Here is a 19,044-nt window from a genome sequence, read left to right on the forward strand (position 1 = left end):
TTAGAGACTGCTTTCCCTCATTCTAGCTCTCTTTTCTTTCCTTCTGCGACTTCAATTACATGTGTGCTGTATCTTTTCACTGTGTCCTTTATATCTCAAGGGGAAAAGTCACCCCTAATTCCAGCTCTCTTTTCTGGGTTTACATCTTCTGTTGGATCTTGGTCCCCAAATCCTTTACTATTTTATTTGCCCTCTAATGACTTCAAACACATTTAAAAAACTGTCCAGCTCTTTTCATTGTTCATCCCAGGGGAATGTCTAGAGCACCCTATATACTGTTTCAGTCCATCATTAATTCTTCATAGGGATTATTCCATACAGCAGAATAGAATAATCTTTTAAAAATACAATTTGTCATATCTCTCTCTTTCTTAGAAAACTATAAAAGTTCATACCTCACGTAGAGTATATCCAGAATTCTTGCTCAGATATTTTAATTATTAGAACATAATCAGGATGTAAGGTCCTTAAGAGCAGGGAGCTTGACTTTTCCTAGTATATTATGAGCACCACGAGCGCAACCTCATGCAGAGGTGGTGTGAATAAATGTTTGATGAATAAATATTATATGAATAAAAGATAATTAAATACCTGGAGTTTCATATTTGTGGCATTATAAAATTAAGACCCCATTACATATTAAACTGATTTATCTCTTTAGATTTCTCTGTACAAAGTCATTACTTCATATAATTTGTGGATTTTTTAAATTGAAATCTCTAAGGCTTCTCAGCTTAATTTCTGTAAACTGCAACACGATTGATATTTTAATATTTTTACTTATCCCTACTGTATGTCTTTGCTGTAACTAATACACACACATACACACACACACACGCACACACACACACACACATATATATATATATAGATCAAGTTTTAAAAATCTAACTTCAGAGGACATGGATTTAACATATGGGTCATATATTTTCTTCATCACATTCACAGTCCTTTATTCAACCATGGATCAGAGGGAGTGACCTCAGCTTGACTGCGTCAGTGGTAATAGGTACTAAAAAATGTCCCTCTCCCTAATTTCTAATAGTTTGTCTATCTGCTGACAACTGTTATTTCAGTAGTTGACATTGAGTACTTATTTTCAGGCTAAATTTTGGTAGTATATCTTTGCTTCAATCACTTATTAAGATTTTTTTGAAAATAAATGCTACTTAGTTTCCAAAATTTGAGATGTTAACTTTTTCAGGAAGCTCATAAGATGGTGAGAGAAGCAAATGTCAAGCAGGCAACAGCAGAAAAACAGCTAAAAGAAGCACAAGGAAAAGTAAGTTTTTACTGCTTGGAGTAGTATAAAATGTAAAGAAAGTAGTGATTACTATTTTTTATTTTAACCACAGCACTGTTTTTTTAGGGATTTCATTAAGGTTAAATCTCTGGGAATGAAGGGGTCAATTAGGGAGTACAAAACCCATGAATTTCCCCAGATTTCATAGTGAACCACCTGCTTAGGCTCTTGAGATCGCCACCTCATTCCCGGTACAGATTATTATAAGAATACTGCTTAGGCCAGTGATGGCGAACCTTTTGAGCTCGGCGTGTCAGCATTTTGAAAAACCCTAACTTAACTCTGGTGCCGTGTCACATATAAAAATTTTTTGATATTTGCAATCATAGTAAAACAAAGACATACTTTTGATATTTATTTTATATATTTAAATGCCATTTAACAAGAAAAATCAACCAAAAAAATGAGTTCGTGTGTCACAGATTGGCCATCACTGGCTTAGGCCCACAAGCTGGTTGGAGGGGTAAGTCTCTCCCACCCAAGACATGAATAGCATGAAGGCCATGAAGCTGAAGAGGTGCTTACACATGAGATTTCAAGAAACAGGCCTGGGGGCTGTGTCCACATGGTTCTTGATCCTCACATCTCGGTCCCAGTGAATCGGCTCACCCCATTTCAGTCTCAGGTCTGGGTGGTCTAGTCACACCATAGATCCCTCTTGTGCTGTGAGCGGTCACAGAGCTTTGGGTAGACACCATAACCCATGCCATCATCCGGGTACTGCTCATAGTCTTCCACCCACATATTATATTTCTTGGCAGTGGCAGACCATTCTTCTGGGGTCTAGGGATAGGGCCCCAGGTCAGGTCCTGGTTAAGGTGGGAGGCTACCTGTGCTCTCAGCAGCACCAGGTTCTGGTTGCCCTTTGCAGCCTTCGCACTCTTAGGACCCCTGCCCTGGCTGCCACCATCTGGAACTTCTTCCCGTCCCTAGTGATGACTGTCTTACAGACACCTTGCCAGTTACTGGGTTTTGTTCTGATTGTAAAGTAGTGCTTATTTTAGAAGATGTGGGAAACTATAGGAAACTGTAAAGGAGAAAATAGCTACTATATAGATTAATAATGAACATTTGGTGCCCATTCATAAGTAGAACCAAATGATTCAAAGGCTTGTGAATCACAAGTATTATCAAAAGGATTACATGGTCACGTTTTAAAGTTAATATTTGTTTTCTTAACTCACTGAATAAAGCCACTGAAAAGTTATTAGAGTTTATGTTTTAGGAATGAACTACAGCTAATCATAAGCTATTATATTTTGAAGATTTTGAAAATTCATATAAATGTTAGACATTTTGATAATTTTTAAAGATCACTTGACATTGTGAATAGCAGCTGAATACAAACCATGTGGAAACATAAAATAACTTAGCTTTCCTTTTATTAATCCCCAGGAAATACAGGTGAAACTTATATTTCATCTTCGAAAGGAAAGTGTTTTGACAAAATTGCTAACCTTTAGCTGGCTCTGTCATTAACCGTATTTAGTATATGAAATTATGTTGATTTCTTTTCAAGATTGATGTACTTCAAGCTGAAGTAGCTGCATTGAAGACACTTGTATTGTCCAGTTCTCCAACATCACCAACACAGGAGCCTCTGCCAGGTGGAAAGACACCTTTTAAAAAGGGGCATACAAGAAATAAAAGTACAAGCAGTGCTATGAGTGGCAGTCACCAGGACTTCAATGTGATACAGCCATTTGTAAAAGACTGCAAAGAGGTAACTCGTCAAGGACTGTTCCCTCTGACTCTATTGATACTTATTTATTCTCATCACTGAGGTGTCAGTTATGATTTTTGCCAGCAACATTTTCTAGCAGTATTAAGATGGGGGAGGCTTAATCTAGAGCTGGCTGCTTTCAGGGATTCTTCAATTCCATTCTCTACCTGGCTGACCTTGGAGTACCTCCTGGAAACTTGGTAAGTGTCTTAATCTCGATATTTCATTTAAGGAGCAAACTGTCATGTTTTGCATAAAGGAGAGAGGGTAGCTTTTGTGATCTGGCTAGTTAAAATTTATTGCTAGGGCACTTTAACAAAATAAGGAAAGCAAGATGTGTGAAAATAAGGTGATTTCTTGAAGAATAGTGTGTTGCTTTTAAATTCTGGGAGAAGTAGAGTTAAAGTCCTAGAGTTAATTTAGATAATTAAGCAACAAAAAATAGAACTAATGGAAACCTTATCATTTTAAAAAATGTAAAGATAACTGAGATAATGTGGAATTATTTTTGAACTGTTTTGAGTAAAAATTATATAATTGTAAAATATTTTTACTTAATCCTTGCATGTGATGAGAATGCATTTCCAAGGGGATTGATCAATAATTTATGGAGCAGCCCTTCCATTTTTAAAAAAAAAATATTTCTCATTGTTAATAGTATTACAGATATCTCCCATTTCTCCCCATTTACCTCCCTCTTCCCAGCCCCCACCCCCCACCCCAGGTCTTCATTACTCCATTGCCCGTGTCTATGGGCTATACATATCTATATATACACTAGAGGCCCGGTGCACAAAATTTTGTGCACTGGTGAGGGGGGTGGGGGGATATCCCTCAGCCCCACTTGTGCCCTCTCACAGTCTGGGACCCCTCGGGAGATAACCACCTGCTGGCTTAGGCCCGCTCCCCGGTTGGCAGATGGCAGGCTCGATCCGTCGGTGCCTGCCCCGCCTCCCCGGGTCGTGCACACGGCAGGGCCGATCCGGGGGTTGGGGCACCGCCCTGGGTCGGGTCACACAAGGGATGCCCGGATGGTGGCCGGGCGGGCCAGCGGATCGCTACTGCCCCGTCTGGCCGCCCGGGTTGGGTCGCACATGGACGTCCGGCGGGCCGGCCGATTGCTGCTACCCCGTCTGGCCGCCCCGGGTCGGGTCGCACACGGGATGCCCGGATGGTGGCCGGGCGGGCCAGCGGATCGCTACTGCCCCGTCTGGCCGCCCCGGGTCAGGTCGCACACGGGATGCCCAGGCGGGCCAGCCGATTGCTGCCCGTCTGGCCGCCCCGGGTCGGGTCGTACACGGGATGCCTGGATGGAGGCCAAGCGGGCTGGCTGATCGCTGCTGCACCACCAGGCTGCCCCGGGTCGCAGATAGCAGGCCCGGATGGCAGCGGGGCAGGCGGGATGGTGCTGTCCCGCCCTGCCTGCAGTATGCAAATTAGCCACCATCTTTGTTTGCGGTTAATTTACATATCATGCTGATTAGCCAATGGGAGGCATAGCGAAGGTATGTTCAATTACCATGTTTGTCTATTATTAGATAGGATAAGCCTAAAGGACCTTTACGACCAGTCGACCGGTTGCTATGATGCGCACTGACCACCAGGGGCAGAAGCTTAACACAGGAGCTGCCCCTCTGGTGGTCAGTGCGCTCCCACAGCCAACCTCCCACGGCCGGCCAACCTCCTGCAGTCCCTCCCCCGGCCAGCTGGCCCCGATCAGTCCCAACTGGGGCTGGCTGGCCAACCTCTCATGGTTCCTCCCCCTGGCTGGCCTGCCGGCCCCAATTGGTCTCCTATAGGTCCCAATCACTGGTCAGGCTGAGGGACCCTACCTGTGCATGAATTCGTGCACCAGGCCTCTAGTAAGTATATAGTTCTTTGGCTTACCTCGTCTTGTCCCCCCACCATTTTTTTTTAAGCTGTATTTAACATTGGTGAATTCAAGTCCATTAATCTTTAAGAAGCTATGTGTGCTCATACAGTTAAATTTTTACATGGAGGCCAAGACTTTATTAAACTGAATAACCAAGCTTGTTACATATTTTAATTGAATTATATTTTTTTTAGTTATCAAAAGATGCTATGAGAGAGAAGTTCAGTACTTGTCAAATCTGAATGTAACACAATATAAAATTCACATTGGTTTCTGTTAAACATTTGAGAAACTTTTGTTAGTCATGACTTTAATTTCTTTTAATTTAAATAGCTTTTTTAATTGCTTGGTACAACTTGTATTTTGGCTAAAGTTTCTGAGTATTTGTAATTTCAACCTTTTTCCTGTTATTTACACTGACAAAATTGAAATGTTTTGTCATGAAATATTTTAAAGTCTTGTTTTTAGTTTATGAAATTCCTTAAAATATGGATAGGCAGTTTATAACTTTAAAATAATAACTTTTTGCTTTCCAGCTGTATCTTGTATCCTAATGTTTTGTGGAAAACATATCAAAACATTAGAATACAAAGTCTTATTAGACAAAGGAAACATGTACATTTGACCTGTGTACATCTTAATAAAAGATACAGCAACCCAAAGGAAAGTGAAACATATGTTTCTGTAGAAAATGTGGTGAGAGCGTTCAGCCATGACAATCGCAACATTTAAATCATGGGTGAGTGAGGCGCACCCACGTGCACTATGCAAGGCTTTGGGAGCGGTCACTTAGATGTGAACTTGAACTTTTACCAGTGCTTTGCTGTGTAATCTTATGCAACTTACTTTATCTCTCTAAGCCCCAGTTCCTTTTCTATAAAACAGAGATCATAATATCTATCTCATGTAGCTGTGAGTATTAAATGTTTATGAAGTGCTTACCATAGTTCCTGGCAGTGAGTCCATTTTTAATAAATAGTTTAAGCTATTGCCTTTAAACTAGAATCTTTCCTTAGAGCACCACTTACCTGCTCTGGCATTTATATTCCTTAAAGCAGTGGTTGCCCACTGGTGGTCCGCGGACCACTGGTGGTCCGCGAGGTCCGAGAGGTTGGCGACCACTGCCTTAAAGGGTAAATTTGACAAAGAAAATTAATTTGAAAATGTAAGTATTACTTATCTGCTAATATTTTTTTAAAATATATTTTATTGATTTTTTACAGAGAGGAAGGGAGAGAGATAGAGAGCTAGAAACATCGATGAGAGAGACATCAATCAGCTGCCTCCTGCACATCTCCTACTGGGGATGTGCCCGCAACCCAGGTACATGCCCTTAACCGGAATCGAACCTGGGACCTTTCAGTCTGCAAGCCGACGCTCTATCCACTGAGCCAAACCGGTTTCGGCCATCTGCTAATATTTTTATCCTTTTGCTTTCAGCTTTGATTCAAAGAATTTATGGATTGGGATGAAAAAATGTCACAGATTGCCATTATCCACCATAAAAGAAAGTCTGTAGGATAGGTTGGATACGCTCAGCCTTTCATTACTTTACTGTAGACACCTCCACCTCTGACTCAGCTATCCTAGAGGTCAGAGGTGTGTCAGTGCCTCACTTACAGTGTCCAATGCTTCTGGACAAGGGCACCTCAGACTTGCAGGAGACTGAGGGACATGACTCTGTTTGGGTGGCTGAGGGTAGGTACAGCTTTGTGTGTTCACAGGTGGTATTAAGCTGGATTAGGAAATCTGTAGTGAAAAAATACTTGGGGAAAATTAGTTAAAAGGGAGGAGGGAAAGAGAGGGACAACTGGAAGAGTGAATAGGAAGGCTAGTGCAAATCTGGATTATATTTGATGATTCAGTTGGTGGTTACTGGATATTCATATACCAAAAAGATATCTAAATAAATGTTATATTTCAAGGTAGTCAATTTAGGAGGCTTATAGGTGTGCTTCTTTTAGTCTTGCTGCTTATACAATAAACACTATGGAAATTCCTTTGGAAATGCCCTCAGGTAATATTAGAACAATTAGCATAATTTTTAACCCCAAACTTCTGGTTTCGCAATTTAGTCAGTCTTACTTTATGCAGACATTTTATTTAATTAACTAGAGTCCAAATTAATTTTTGATTATTTTCAGAAAAGACTTGTCATCATTTTTTTTTAATATATTTAGGACAGTGTGCACATGTATTTTAAGAGGAGCTCCACATTAATTTTGGGGAGGGATAATGATAGCATCATTAAATACCATAGTGGGGTACATTGAAAAGGGCCAATTAGTCATGTGGGAGTTTTGATTTTTTTTAAAAGAAAAATTGCTACCAAGTATTATAACTAATCAAGAATGGTTCAGTTTATTATTTTAAATGAAGAGTATTTCTTTTTCAGTAATGTTTAAATAGGTTTTGGTTGTATAAAGTAATTTTATATTTGTACTTTTTAACAGGTTATTTTGTGTTTTCTTTTGGTTTGCCAGGCTGACTTGTCTCTGTATAATGAATTCAGATCTTGGAAGGATGAACCCACAATGGACAGAACGTGTCCTTTTTTAGACAAAATCTATCAGGAAGATATCTTTCCATGTTTAACATTCTCCAAAAGTGAGGTAATTTTAAAAAAATTTAATAGAATGCATTAGGTATTCCTGTACCTTCTATTAAATCACGTTAATATATTTTAATAACTCTTATATAAATAAGTTTTTATAAAATGTCATGTTTTACCATTTTTCCTATTTCATATCAGGATCATAATTTCTTGGCATTCAAGTGCTTTTCTTATTTGAGCAGAGGATCATTCACACTGCAGTGCGTGTTACATTGGAGTAAAGTATTAAATATGTGTTGGGGGTAGGGCTTATTCTTGATTCTCAGTCCAGGCTTCAGTGTAAGGGAACTTCTACACTCTAAGATATTTGTTGCGTTTATTTGTACATGATAAAAATTATATTCAGTTTCTTCATCTTTAAAGTGGGGAAAAATGCCTTCCTTGTCTATAGTATAGGGTTGTTAAGAGGATAAAATGAAGTGAATGAGGTAGATAGACAAACACTTTTTAAAAATATAAGGCCCTATACACATGTAAGATCATAATTTTAACTTATTTGGGGAAGGTGTATATGTAAATATCATGCCAATCAGTGTTTAAGATAGTTAATCCTAAAAGTCTTATTTATGTTAAGTCTTTAGAGGATTTAATGATAACATCACTTGTAAGGAGATGTTAAGATGAGCAGTAAAACACTTGATATGTAGACGTGTTATTCATTGTGGCTCTGTGCCTGGTTTTAGGTAGGCCATTCAATATTAATAGTTTTGCCACACTGGAGTTTCATTGCCTGTTTCATCTGTTGTTTATGACTTGCTACCATCTCCATCTGGGCATTTAATATTTGATAATTCTGTTAATTCTTTTGTAGACTCTTATACACATAAATGCATGTTCAGAAAATATATAGCTGTTATTAGTATATGTTGCTGTGTTATGAATGGCCAATATTAAAAATTGCATATATTTAGCAAAATAAAACATTACAATGTTCATTTTGAAGTTGCATTAACAGTAGATGTTAATTGAATTGTGAGGAAGGTTGGACAGAGATTGGAATTAATGCCTTTAATCCTCTTCCAGATAATGAGAAAAGTTATTTAGCTGTAACTGAATTGCCTTTCATAACAACGTTTGAATTGTATAAAAGAATTTAAACCAAGGTTACGTGGTTTCTTCCCCCCCCCCTCCCCCCATTGGCTAAGGCCAAGCTAGTGGAACTTGGAGAAAGAATTTTAAAAATAAGTTGACTGTAGAATACAAATTTGATATTTTTCTGCCAGCATAATGTCTAATACCTTTTTTTTTTTTAAGTTGGCTTCAGCTGTTTTGGAGGCTGTGGAAAACAATACTCTAAGCATTGAACCGGTGGGATTACAACCTATTCGATTTGTGAAAGCTTCTGCAGTCGAATGTGGAGGACCAAAGTATGTTTTCAAAACCTTGTCTTGTGGAAGATACTGAGTTTTAAAATTTGTACGTGTTGTAGTTATTTAGTTTTTCTAGTTTTAAATATGGTTAAATGTCTTGTTAGTTTTCTATTTAGAGCCTGTGCCGCTCAAGCACAAATCTCCAGACAGTGTGGGATATAGCATTTCAAATTAGAATCAAAGAGGAGCCCTTTTAATTACAAAATTATACATATACTAGAGGCCCGGTGCATGGATTCCTGCACCAGTGGAGTCCCTCGGCCGGGCCTGCGGGGATCGGGCTGAAACCGGCAGTCTGACATCCCCTGAGGGGCCCTGGAGTGCGAGAGGGTGCTCTGCAAAGTTGCTGTCACTTGGTAGCTCCTGTGTTGAGCGTCTGGCCCCTAGTGGTCAGTGCGCGTCATAGCTACTGGCCAGTTGACTGGTCGCTTAAGCTTTTATATATATAGACTAGTGGCCTGATGCACGAAATTCGTGCATGGAGACGGGGATTCCCTCAGCCCAGCCTGTACCCTCTCCTATCAGCGACCCCTTGAGGGATGTCTGACTGCTAGACATCCCTCTCACAATCTGGGACCGCTGGCTCCTAACCACTCACCTGCCTGCCTGCCTGATCGCCCCTAACTGCCTCTGCCTGCCTGCCTGATCTCCCCTAACTGCCCTCCCCTGCCAGCCTGATCTTGCCCCCAACTGTCCCTGCCTGCCTGATCACCCCTAACTGCCCTCCCCTGCCGGCCTGGTTTCCCCTAACTGCCCTCCCCTTGCAGGCCTGGTTGCCCCCAACAGCCCTCCCCTGCGGCCTCATCTTGTCCCAACTTCCCTCCCCTGCCAGCCTGATCTCGTCCCTAATGGCCCTCCCCTGCAGGCCTGATCTCGCCCCCAACTGCCCTCCTCTGCCAGCCAATTTGGTTCTGATTGGTTGGTTTCTGTGCCAGTCAGTGTCAAAAGCTCTAACTCCCAGGCAGCCATTGGTTCCTCACCGTTCACCCAGATTTGGTTCTGATTGGTTGGTTTCTATGCCAGTCAGCGTCAAAAGCTCTGCCTCCTAGGCAGCCATTGGCTCCTCACACTTCACCCAGATTTGGTTCTGATTGGTCGGTTCCTATGCCAGTCCGCATCGTTGGGCCTGTCGAAGGGGCCTGATCAGAAAGGTGGGGCTGATCAGCTGCCCCCGTGGAGGCCTGGAGAGAAATGGAGGCGCAGCTGCTGGCCCAGAGTGAAAGAGAGAGGCACGTGCTGATCAACAGCTGCTACACAGGCTACGGATCAGACCCTGCTTCTCTCTTCAGCCTCTCTCCAGGCCTGATTTGCAGCCCCCTCAGCAGTCAGTGCTGGGTCACCACGCCTGCAGCCGCAGCAGTCAGTGCTGGGTTGCCACAGCAACCCAGCGCTGACTACCCGTTGGTTGAGCCTCCAGTCGTGACAGACCCAGGGTTTTTATATATTAGGATGTTAGGGATCCAGGTAGACCACGTGTTTGAAACTTTTTCTTTAAAACACATGTCATGACCCATTAGTTGATCATGAAGTCACTTTAGTGCAGGGGTGGGAATCTTTTTTCTGCCAAGGACCATCTGAATATTTATAACGTCATTCGCTTAATAAGATTTACTTAGTATAAATGTATGTCGCTGTGGAAAAGCTCTTAGATTTACTGAATTTTGAGTCCTGCCTGTGGTTGTCTTGGCAGTGCCACACCAAATGATTTCCTGGGCTTTATATGGCCCGTGGGTCGGACATTCCCCACCCCTGCTTTAGTGGGTTATAAGTAGAATTTTTGTTTGTTATACATACAGGGTGTCCCCCCAAAATGTATACACACTTTGGTGAATGATTATAAAGTCAGTGTTTATTAACATACGGTTCATTTTCAAAATTTAAAAGAATCTATAGAAGTGAATAATTTTTTTAAATCAGTGCCCGTTTTCAAACTGATGACCATTCTGGTCCAAGCACTGCTAATAATGTGAAGCAATGGAATCACAAACATTAAGAAATCACAAACACTAAGAATCATTTCGTTCAGTATTTGTGCACCCTCAAGTCATTGACTGTTGTCACTTCTGTATTGTAAACTTTGTCTTTTATGTGTCCCCATTAAAAAAATATCTAGTGACACTTTAGAATAAATGTCTTTGTTCAAGGCTTAGTCAGGCTTCACCCATTATTTCAAATCAGTTAAACCTGAAAAGGAGTGAAAATTGAGTTATCAGTTGTTTAAATGTGTATACATTTTTTAGGACACCATATGTATGTGTGTGTGTGTGTGTACATTTGTATGTCCTCGGTTTCTGTGTAAAATATTTATTCCCCAGGGTTACCATCAAAATTAGTTTCAGAAGACAGCGATTTAGACCAAGTCTTACCAAGCATGAAAACGACTTAATTAGCCCTCTCCTTTCATGCTGTCATAAAGGATTCTCACTTTGGTAAATAATCAGTTCTGTCTTCCACCCATGAGAGATTCTGCACTTATAAATCCTTAGAGGTTAGAATCCCGCATTTCACAGTAGGGCAGGCTTTTTTCATCCAGTCCAAGGAGGAACAAAGACTGAAATGAACAGGACCTAGAACCTTTGGCACTGCTGTTTAAAAAGTGACTTGGAAAGATTTTGAGGAAGCTGCTGAGTTGGTGGTTTGGAACTAGATTAATATAGGGGACTGGAAAGGTCGTAGAAGGCAGTAAATGATTCTTGTCTGGGTCATTTTGAAGGTACAAGAGGAAAAAGCTGCTTGAGATTCACCATAGGACTGGTTAAAGCCTATTGTGGGAGGTGTATGATTTATCCTGTTCCTCTTAATGCAAATTACAGTCTTACTAGGATCACATAGTGCTGGTAGTTGGGCAATCATTTGTGGAGGGACTTAGTCATGCCTTCGCTTTGTGAGCTGCACATCCACCTAGAGTTGTGTCCTGTTCTACATTTCCCTCTGTGCTACACCTGTGGCACTGTGGCCTCCAAAACTGGGGAGGGTATTTACGATCTTAAATTCTATGCCTCCACAAACAGGTGTTTGTGATCATTAAAGCAAGCAGTTTTGCCCTGACCGGTTTGGTTCAGTGGATAGAGCGTCGGCTTGCAGACTGAAGGGTCCCAGGTTTGATTCCGGTCAAGGGCATGTACCTTGGTTGTGGGCACATCCCCAGTGGTAGGTGTGCAGGAGGCAGCTGATTGATGTTTCTCTCTCATCGATGTTTCCAACTCTCTATCCCTCTCCCTTCCTCTCTGTAAAAAATCAATAAAATATATATATATATTTTTAAAAAGCGAGCAGTTTTGTGCTTTTAAGGTCTGTGTTATAACTTATTTTAAACATAGTATATAATAGTTTTTATTGTAAAATTTTAAATTCAGGCTTGCATAATATATCACACATGTGCAAATGACAAATGAGGATATCAGTTAAAGTGGATTTATATAGTATTTTAGTAAAATAGTTATGTAGATCAGAAAGCAGTTTACATAGTTAAGGATATTGTACTTGTGGGAATAGGGCCAGAAACCCATTTTTGTTCTTAGTGCATATTGTGTGGGAAAACACTTGAAGGCAGATACTGTCCTCTTTTATGAAATGTGAAGTGTGGTCTTGGCCAGGGTTGTCGTGGACAAGGTTGTGAAGTGAATGGTAGGGCACTATGGGAGTTTTGAGGAAGGCAGGGAGCCCAGTGGTGGTGATCAGGGGCTGTTCTTGGAGGGAGGGAGATTTGACCTGGGGTTCTGAAGCATAGATGGAATTTGGATAGGAAAAGAACAATACATGTGACTGAAAGCCTTGACCAAGGAAATGGTGTGTTCAGAGGGTGGCGAGTGTATGGAGAAGAAAGATGTGACAAATCTAAAGAAAGAAAATTTAGGAGATGATAGTAGGGGATGGTCGAAGACAAAGGACTTAGAGATGACTGACTAGAAGAATGATGTGGTCTTTGGGGAATGAGTAGGAAGGGCTCTGCTTTGGGGAAGGTGATAGGTCTGGGTTTAAACATGTGGACATCACAAGTGAAATGGCAAGCAAGGATTTGAAATCTTGGGACACAGCTGTTAACAGATACTGAAATAGTGTAGCAGCATGTTAACAAAACATTGCAGTTGGAGGTCGGAAGACTAGGCATTGAATCCCAGCTCAAATGAAAATATATTGGCTGTGATAGTTTACAAATGGCTTTACAAATGAGATAAGTTGAACACTTTATTTTAAAATTTGATATTTAAAATCACTGTAGCAGAGCCTTTCAAAATTAGACAAAATAGTAGTCAAACAGGTATATTCTCCTTCCAGAAGGATAGTGTATAAATTTATTTTTATCAGTTTGATGGTACTTTTTTTCTCTTGTGTAAATTACACTTTTTGAAGTTCCAAAGGCTTTCAACACTTGTGCCTCAAATTTCTTGATCTTCTATCCTCCCTGAGCTAATAGTTTAGTGTTTTTAAAAAACATTTTTATAGAACATTAAAGGAATCCTATATAATAAAAAGCTAATATGAAAATTGACTGAACGGTGGAACGACCAGTCACTATGACACGCACTGACCACCAGGGGGAATCCGCTCAATGCAGGAGCTGCCCCCTGGTGGTCAGTGCACTCCCACGGGGGTAGCGCCGCTCAGCCAGAAGCCAGGCTCATGGCTGGCGAGTGCAGTGGCAGTGGCCAACTGCCGGCTTAGGCCCAAGGGCTCCCGGACTGCAAGAGGGTGCAGGCCGGGCTGAGGGACCACCCCCCCCCCTCCCCCAGTGCACAAATTTCGTGCATCGAGCCTCTAGTTTACTAATAAAGGAACAATGAGGCAAAATTTCTTTGAAAAGATAAAAATTATTTTGTGATTGGAATGGCCACCTCCCAAATTATCCTGTGTTAAATATACATTCTTCATGTGTTTTCTTATATGGAGACACATTTTTGTCATTCCTTATAAGTATAGCTGAAATTTAATGTTTATTTAATATATTTTTCTTTTTTTTTTTTTTAAATATATTTTATTGATTTTTCACAGAGAGGAAGGGAGAGGGAGAGAGACTCAGAAACATCAATGATGAGAGAGAATCATTGATCGGCTGTCTCCTGCACGCCCCCTACTGGGGATGTGCCCACAACCCAGGTACATGCCCTTGACCGGAATCGAACCTGGGACCCTTCAGTCCACAGACCGACGCTCTATCCACTGAGCCAAACCGGTTAGGGCAATATATTTTTCTTTACTATTTAATTTGTAATGTCATATAAAATGCTGTTGGCCACTTTATTTTACTTAGAGCTACAGTAATTTTGCATTGATAGGGAGCGGTAGTTGTATTCAACCAAGCTCCTAACTTACTAGAGGGATAGCTGAGCTGCTGCAAGTCCAGCCAGATAGACAAGTCAGCTTCATCCTGAGCAGTAGAGTGAGTGACAGGTGGTCTGTCACTTAACCAACGGCCAGAAACATGCTTGGTGCCAGGCACCTAAAGATAAATATGATACAGTTACTGCCCTCAAGAGGTTTACAGCCTGATTCCAACCAAATTTAGATTTTATATTCTGTAAATAGAAAGGATGTATGTCTAAATGTAATGCACCCTTTATGTAATTGTTCAGAGTCAGTATTTTTGTATTCCTTTGTATTTCTCAGGTCTACCACAGGAAATGCATGTAAACAACCAAACACACCAAAAAGTACCTTACCTGGAAGCTACTGCCCTGAAAGCAATTAGTAACATGTTCTGAGACTTGAGTAATCATCATTAGGTGTTTTTCCAACTCAGAAGCTGAAGTTCGGATGGAAAGCTGAGAGCTTCCTGTATCAGATTACTCCTGTTTGCTTCAGGATAGGACATATATTTAAAACATTTAGTTTCTATTTCTAGGCCATGTTTAATTTTAGGCTATTAAGCATATACTAGGATGTTAACCCCAAAAGGGGAGGGACTTGATCTCTCTCATCTTGATAGCCCAGCATCTAGAATAGTGCCTGGTCCATAGTAGGTTCTCAAATATTTGTTTTCTTCAGCTTGTACAAAGGTAGGGGCAAAACACCTTTAATTTTAAAAAACTAAAATGTATCATTCTTTTACAGAAAATGTGCTCTCACTGGCCAGAGTAAATCCTGTAAACACAGAATTAAATTAGGAGATTCAAGCAACTATTATTATATTTCTCCTTTTTGTAGATACAGGGTAAGTAATGTAATAATGAATTTTAATATAGCTCACTGATATGAGACATTTGATATTTATGACATTTTCTCCTTTTGGCCTAGATCACGTCTGTGTGTAACTTTTTTACATACATTCGATATATTCAGCAGGGACTTGTGAAACAGCAGGATGGTAAGTTCTTTATTCATCTATAATAATAAAAGCATAAAATTCTAATTAGACTGGACAGCTGAACAATCTTCTGGACATCATTCTGGACATCCTTCCGGATGAAGCTGTGGCGGTGGGGGCCGAGGCAGAGGTGGTTAGGGGCGATCATGCAGGCAGGTGAGCAGTTAGGGACGATCAGGCAGGCAGGCAGAGTGGTTGGGGCAATCAGGCAGGCAGGCAGAGTGGTTAGGGGCAATCAGGCAGGCAGGATAGTGGTTAGGGGCAATCAGGCAGGCAGGTGAGCAGTTAGGAGCGATCAGGCAGGCAGGCAAGCAGTTAGGGGCAATCAGGCAGGCAGAGAGGTTAGGGGTGATCAGGCAGGCAAGTGAGCAGTTAGGGACATCAGGCAGGCAGGCGGAGTGGTTAGGGCTGATCAGGCAGGCAGGCAGGCAGGCGAGTGGTTAGGAGCCAGTGGTCCTGGATTGCAAGAGGGTGCAGGCTGGGCTGAGGGACACCTACCCCCCCCCCCACCCGTGCACAAATTTCATGCACTGGGCCTCTAGTTATGAAATATTTATATAACAGTTCAGTAAAAAGTATAGGGCACAGTAGTGATGCTCAAATAAACTTTATTACTGGTATATTTATATTGAGTGTCTTATAGTTCTAATAAAATGTGTGGAGAATTTGGGAACAAATGTCTCTTTTAAAACATACTGTGTTTAATCCTTATTGCTTCATTTTACTCTAATTTTGAGTTTTAAAGCAGGCTCAGTTTTAACTCTTAAGAGGTATAGATAAGCCAGCTGGTATGTGAGAGGAGTACAAAGCTCATTGAATTTACTCCGTAAGAGAGAAAAATGAGCAAACTCCAGACGTGGTCAGATTTATTTTAATTGGTGAAAACCATGAGGAGCTAGCAATTTTGTCCTGTATTTTCACATTAATAAAGCAGTCATGAAGATAATTCTGAATGGAATAAAGATTGCTATGTTCTAAATGAGCAGAAACAGGCAGGTGATCTATCTAGGAGAGCCACCCTCATGCAAGTGTTTTCATGTCTTTCATGGTTAATGATGGTTTTATAGCCCAGTGCCTTAAGTACCAGCATAAAAACAGATGCGCCTGACAGCTTTAAAGCAGCGCCTCATAGGTACACATGATTGTCTTAGACGAGAAGTCACACACATGGCGAGGACAAGGCCATGCCAGTTTTGTATGTGAAGTTGTGGGAAATTTTTCTGTTTATGTATTTTTTAGACACTGAAAATATTTTTACACTTGAAAACTAATAAGAAGCCTTCTATTTTTATCAGGTAAACCAGTGAATCTTAATTCTCTGGAAAAATTAGTCATGCCCATAATAACATAGTTTAGCATTTCTCAAGCTCTGGTATACTAAAACAGTCATATTTAGTTAGAATCCCATATAATTAGATTTTAATGCCTAAAAGAATAAAGGTGAAACCTGTCTCTAATGTTAAATTTCCAAAGGCTGTGTAGCATAAAAATAGTCTTTCAGCTGTGCAATACTGTTTATGACTTTAATAAAATTGAAGTCTTTTTGAATCCTATTGGTGAATAATAGGACTTAAGCTGGAGAACAGATGATTTATGTTATGTTCAAGTGTCAAGCTTATTTTTTCTCCTTGTTAAAATTGGAAATATTTTTGTAGAGAAGGCTGAAAGATAATTTACTTTATGTAAATAGAAAGAATCATGAGCGATGGTGATAAAAGTAGTTTCTTCTCTGGTTTCCATCGCTCTTCTACTTGACAGTATTTGATGCATGTCATATACTGTGTGGGTTTGTAGTAAATAAATATTAATGTGAAAATCTGTTTATTGTCTGTGCCGGTGCCAGAAAGAATTTAGAGCAGTTAAAGCGAAAGCAGCGTCTCTCAGCCCTTGTACTGTTAACATTATGAACTGGGTAAGTCCTTGTTGTGGGGATGATCTTGTACATTGTAGGGTGTTTAACAGTGTCCCCGGGCTGCACTCACTAGATGCCAGCAACGAAAAACGTCTCCAAGCATTGCCAGATGAACCCCTGGGGACTGACTCTCCCCTGGTTGAGAACCACTGCTCTAATCAGCCTAATCTGATCATATGTCAGGTTTTATAGTCTGAAATATAGAGCCATCTTTTTGCTACTTACAGAGGGGCTCACAAGAGTAGAGCTAATGGAAATTTACACATCACCCTCTACATTTGTTTTTATTTCTATTTGAGCCATATATAAAAATTTCCCTATTAGGCACAAAGAATGTTACTGAGTTCTCTGGACTGTCTTGTTTTCCTTTTCACTCTCTGTTAGTATTAATGAAAAGTGAAATGGCCAAGATGTAGCAAACTAGAGCAAGAAGATCTAGAAGTTAGCTAACTCTTGCATAACTGAGCATTAAGTGTAATTACTTACGAAGGCAACAGCATTGCCATTTACGCAGGACAGTGAAATGTACACCTTCTGTTGGGCTAAAGTGTGGCAGTCACTGATACATCTAACAAATAGTGGTAGTAAACGGCTGAGTACTGCTTATTTATTAATAAAATTGGGGTGCTCACAAATATATGAAGAAGTTTGTGTGAAGCAGTGATGGAATGTCTAAGCAATTAGGTATGTCATTAGGAAATGCCAACAGGCATTTGAGTTCATCTTAAATTTTCATTGAAATAAATTAAAAATAATTAAGATGGTATTTTATAATTTATGTGTCTCTCTCTTTTGTTTGCATAGTTGACCACATGTTTTGGGAGGTTATGCAGTTGAGAAAAGAGATGTCACTGGCAAAGCTGGGATATTTCAAAGAGGAACTCTGATCCTCTGCCTGGGACCATGCGCGAACCTCCCTGATACCTGGAAAATGGCTGAATATTTTCATGGTTACGTGATATTTATTTCCACGGTGTGGGCCCAGGACTTTCCCCCCCTTTTGCAAATTACACCAAGAAGTACTGTGATTTCTTTTAAACTGGCCTGTGCTGTGTCTGCTTGTTCTTTAGTTGAACACACTATAATGAATTACAGGTGTCCTAGTGATTGTAATTTATAGTCACCAAAAAAAGCTAAATAAATAAATACTAGATCAAATGTGTTTTTGCTTTCTCTTCTAGCTCTGACACAGCATGTGGGGCCAGTTGAATGTATTGAATTATAGTTTTCAAACTTCCCAGCAACCTGTGGGAAGCAAAGAAGAGGGCTGAGTGGATAGGATCAGTTTCTGTCTCCACTAAGATGATTTTGTTTTTACATATTGGATTTCAAAAAAACATTTATTTAAAGAGACTTCTGTTTGAAAGTCACTGTTTTAATCATTCTGTTCTTTGTAATTTAAAGAATCCCTTTATTTATGGTGATTAATCCTATATAATAAAAGCCTAATATGCTAAGTGTCCGGTTGTCTGGTCAAAGTGTAATATGCTAACGATATGCTAAGGCCACTCAACCGCTCACTATGATGTATACTGACCACCAGGGGGCATACAGTCGACCAACTGACCAGTTGCTATGACGTGCACTGACCACCAGGGGGCAGACACTCCAACTGGCAGGTTATCTTGCTGCTGGGGTCCAGCTGATTGGGACTGAGACAGGCTGGACACACCCTGGAGCCCTCCTGCAGTCCCTCCCCGGCCCCAGTCATGCACCAGTGGGTCCCTTGGCCTGGCCTGCACCCTCTCACAATCCGGGACCCTTAGGGGGATGTTGGAGAGCCAGTTTCAGCCCGACGGTGGACCGACCGGTCGCTAGGATGTGCACTGACCACCAGGGGGCAGACGCTTAATGCAGGAGCTGCTCCCTGGTGGTCAGTGTGCTCCCACAATGGGAGCGCCGCTCAGCCAGAAGCTGGTGAGTGCAGTGGCAGTGGCGGGAGCCT

The 19,044-nt window shown here is 40.9% G+C and overlaps 1 protein-coding gene and 1 pseudogene across 14 annotated transcripts in view; one reads left to right on the forward strand and one right to left on the reverse strand.

Moving 5' to 3' along the window:
• Positions 1 to 18,556, forward strand: part of RAB3IP (RAB3A interacting protein) — a 58,429-nt gene extending 39,873 nt beyond the window's left edge. For 5 of the 14 annotated variants that reach the window (XM_059683596.1, XM_059683601.1, XM_059683597.1 and 2 more), the window contains 7 exons: positions 1,205 to 1,282; positions 2,823 to 3,026; positions 7,383 to 7,511; positions 8,768 to 8,880; positions 14,935 to 15,034; positions 15,118 to 15,187; positions 17,904 to 18,257. In XM_059683596.1, coding sequence (XP_059539579.1) covers positions 1,205 to 1,282; positions 2,823 to 3,026; positions 7,383 to 7,511; positions 8,768 to 8,880; positions 14,935 to 15,034; positions 15,118 to 15,187; positions 17,904 to 17,986 — 777 coding nt within the window. In that variant the 3' untranslated portion in view covers positions 17,987 to 18,257. Of the gene's footprint in view, positions 1 to 1,204; positions 1,283 to 2,822; positions 3,027 to 7,382; positions 7,512 to 8,767; positions 8,881 to 14,934; positions 15,035 to 15,117; positions 15,188 to 17,903; positions 18,258 to 18,280 lie in introns of those variants that run through there. The other 9 variants (XM_059683602.1, XM_059683605.1, XM_059683608.1 and 6 more) reach the window with 6 other exon arrangements.
• Positions 1,293 to 2,213, reverse strand: LOC132227925 (NADH dehydrogenase [ubiquinone] 1 beta subcomplex subunit 8, mitochondrial-like; annotated as a pseudogene).
• Positions 18,557 to 19,044: the final 488 nt, after the last annotated feature.

Source organism: Myotis daubentonii, chromosome 2 (genome assembly GCF_963259705.1).
Source record: "Myotis daubentonii chromosome 2, mMyoDau2.1, whole genome shotgun sequence".
Lineage (NCBI taxonomy): Eukaryota > Metazoa > Chordata > Mammalia > Chiroptera > Vespertilionidae > Myotis > Myotis daubentonii.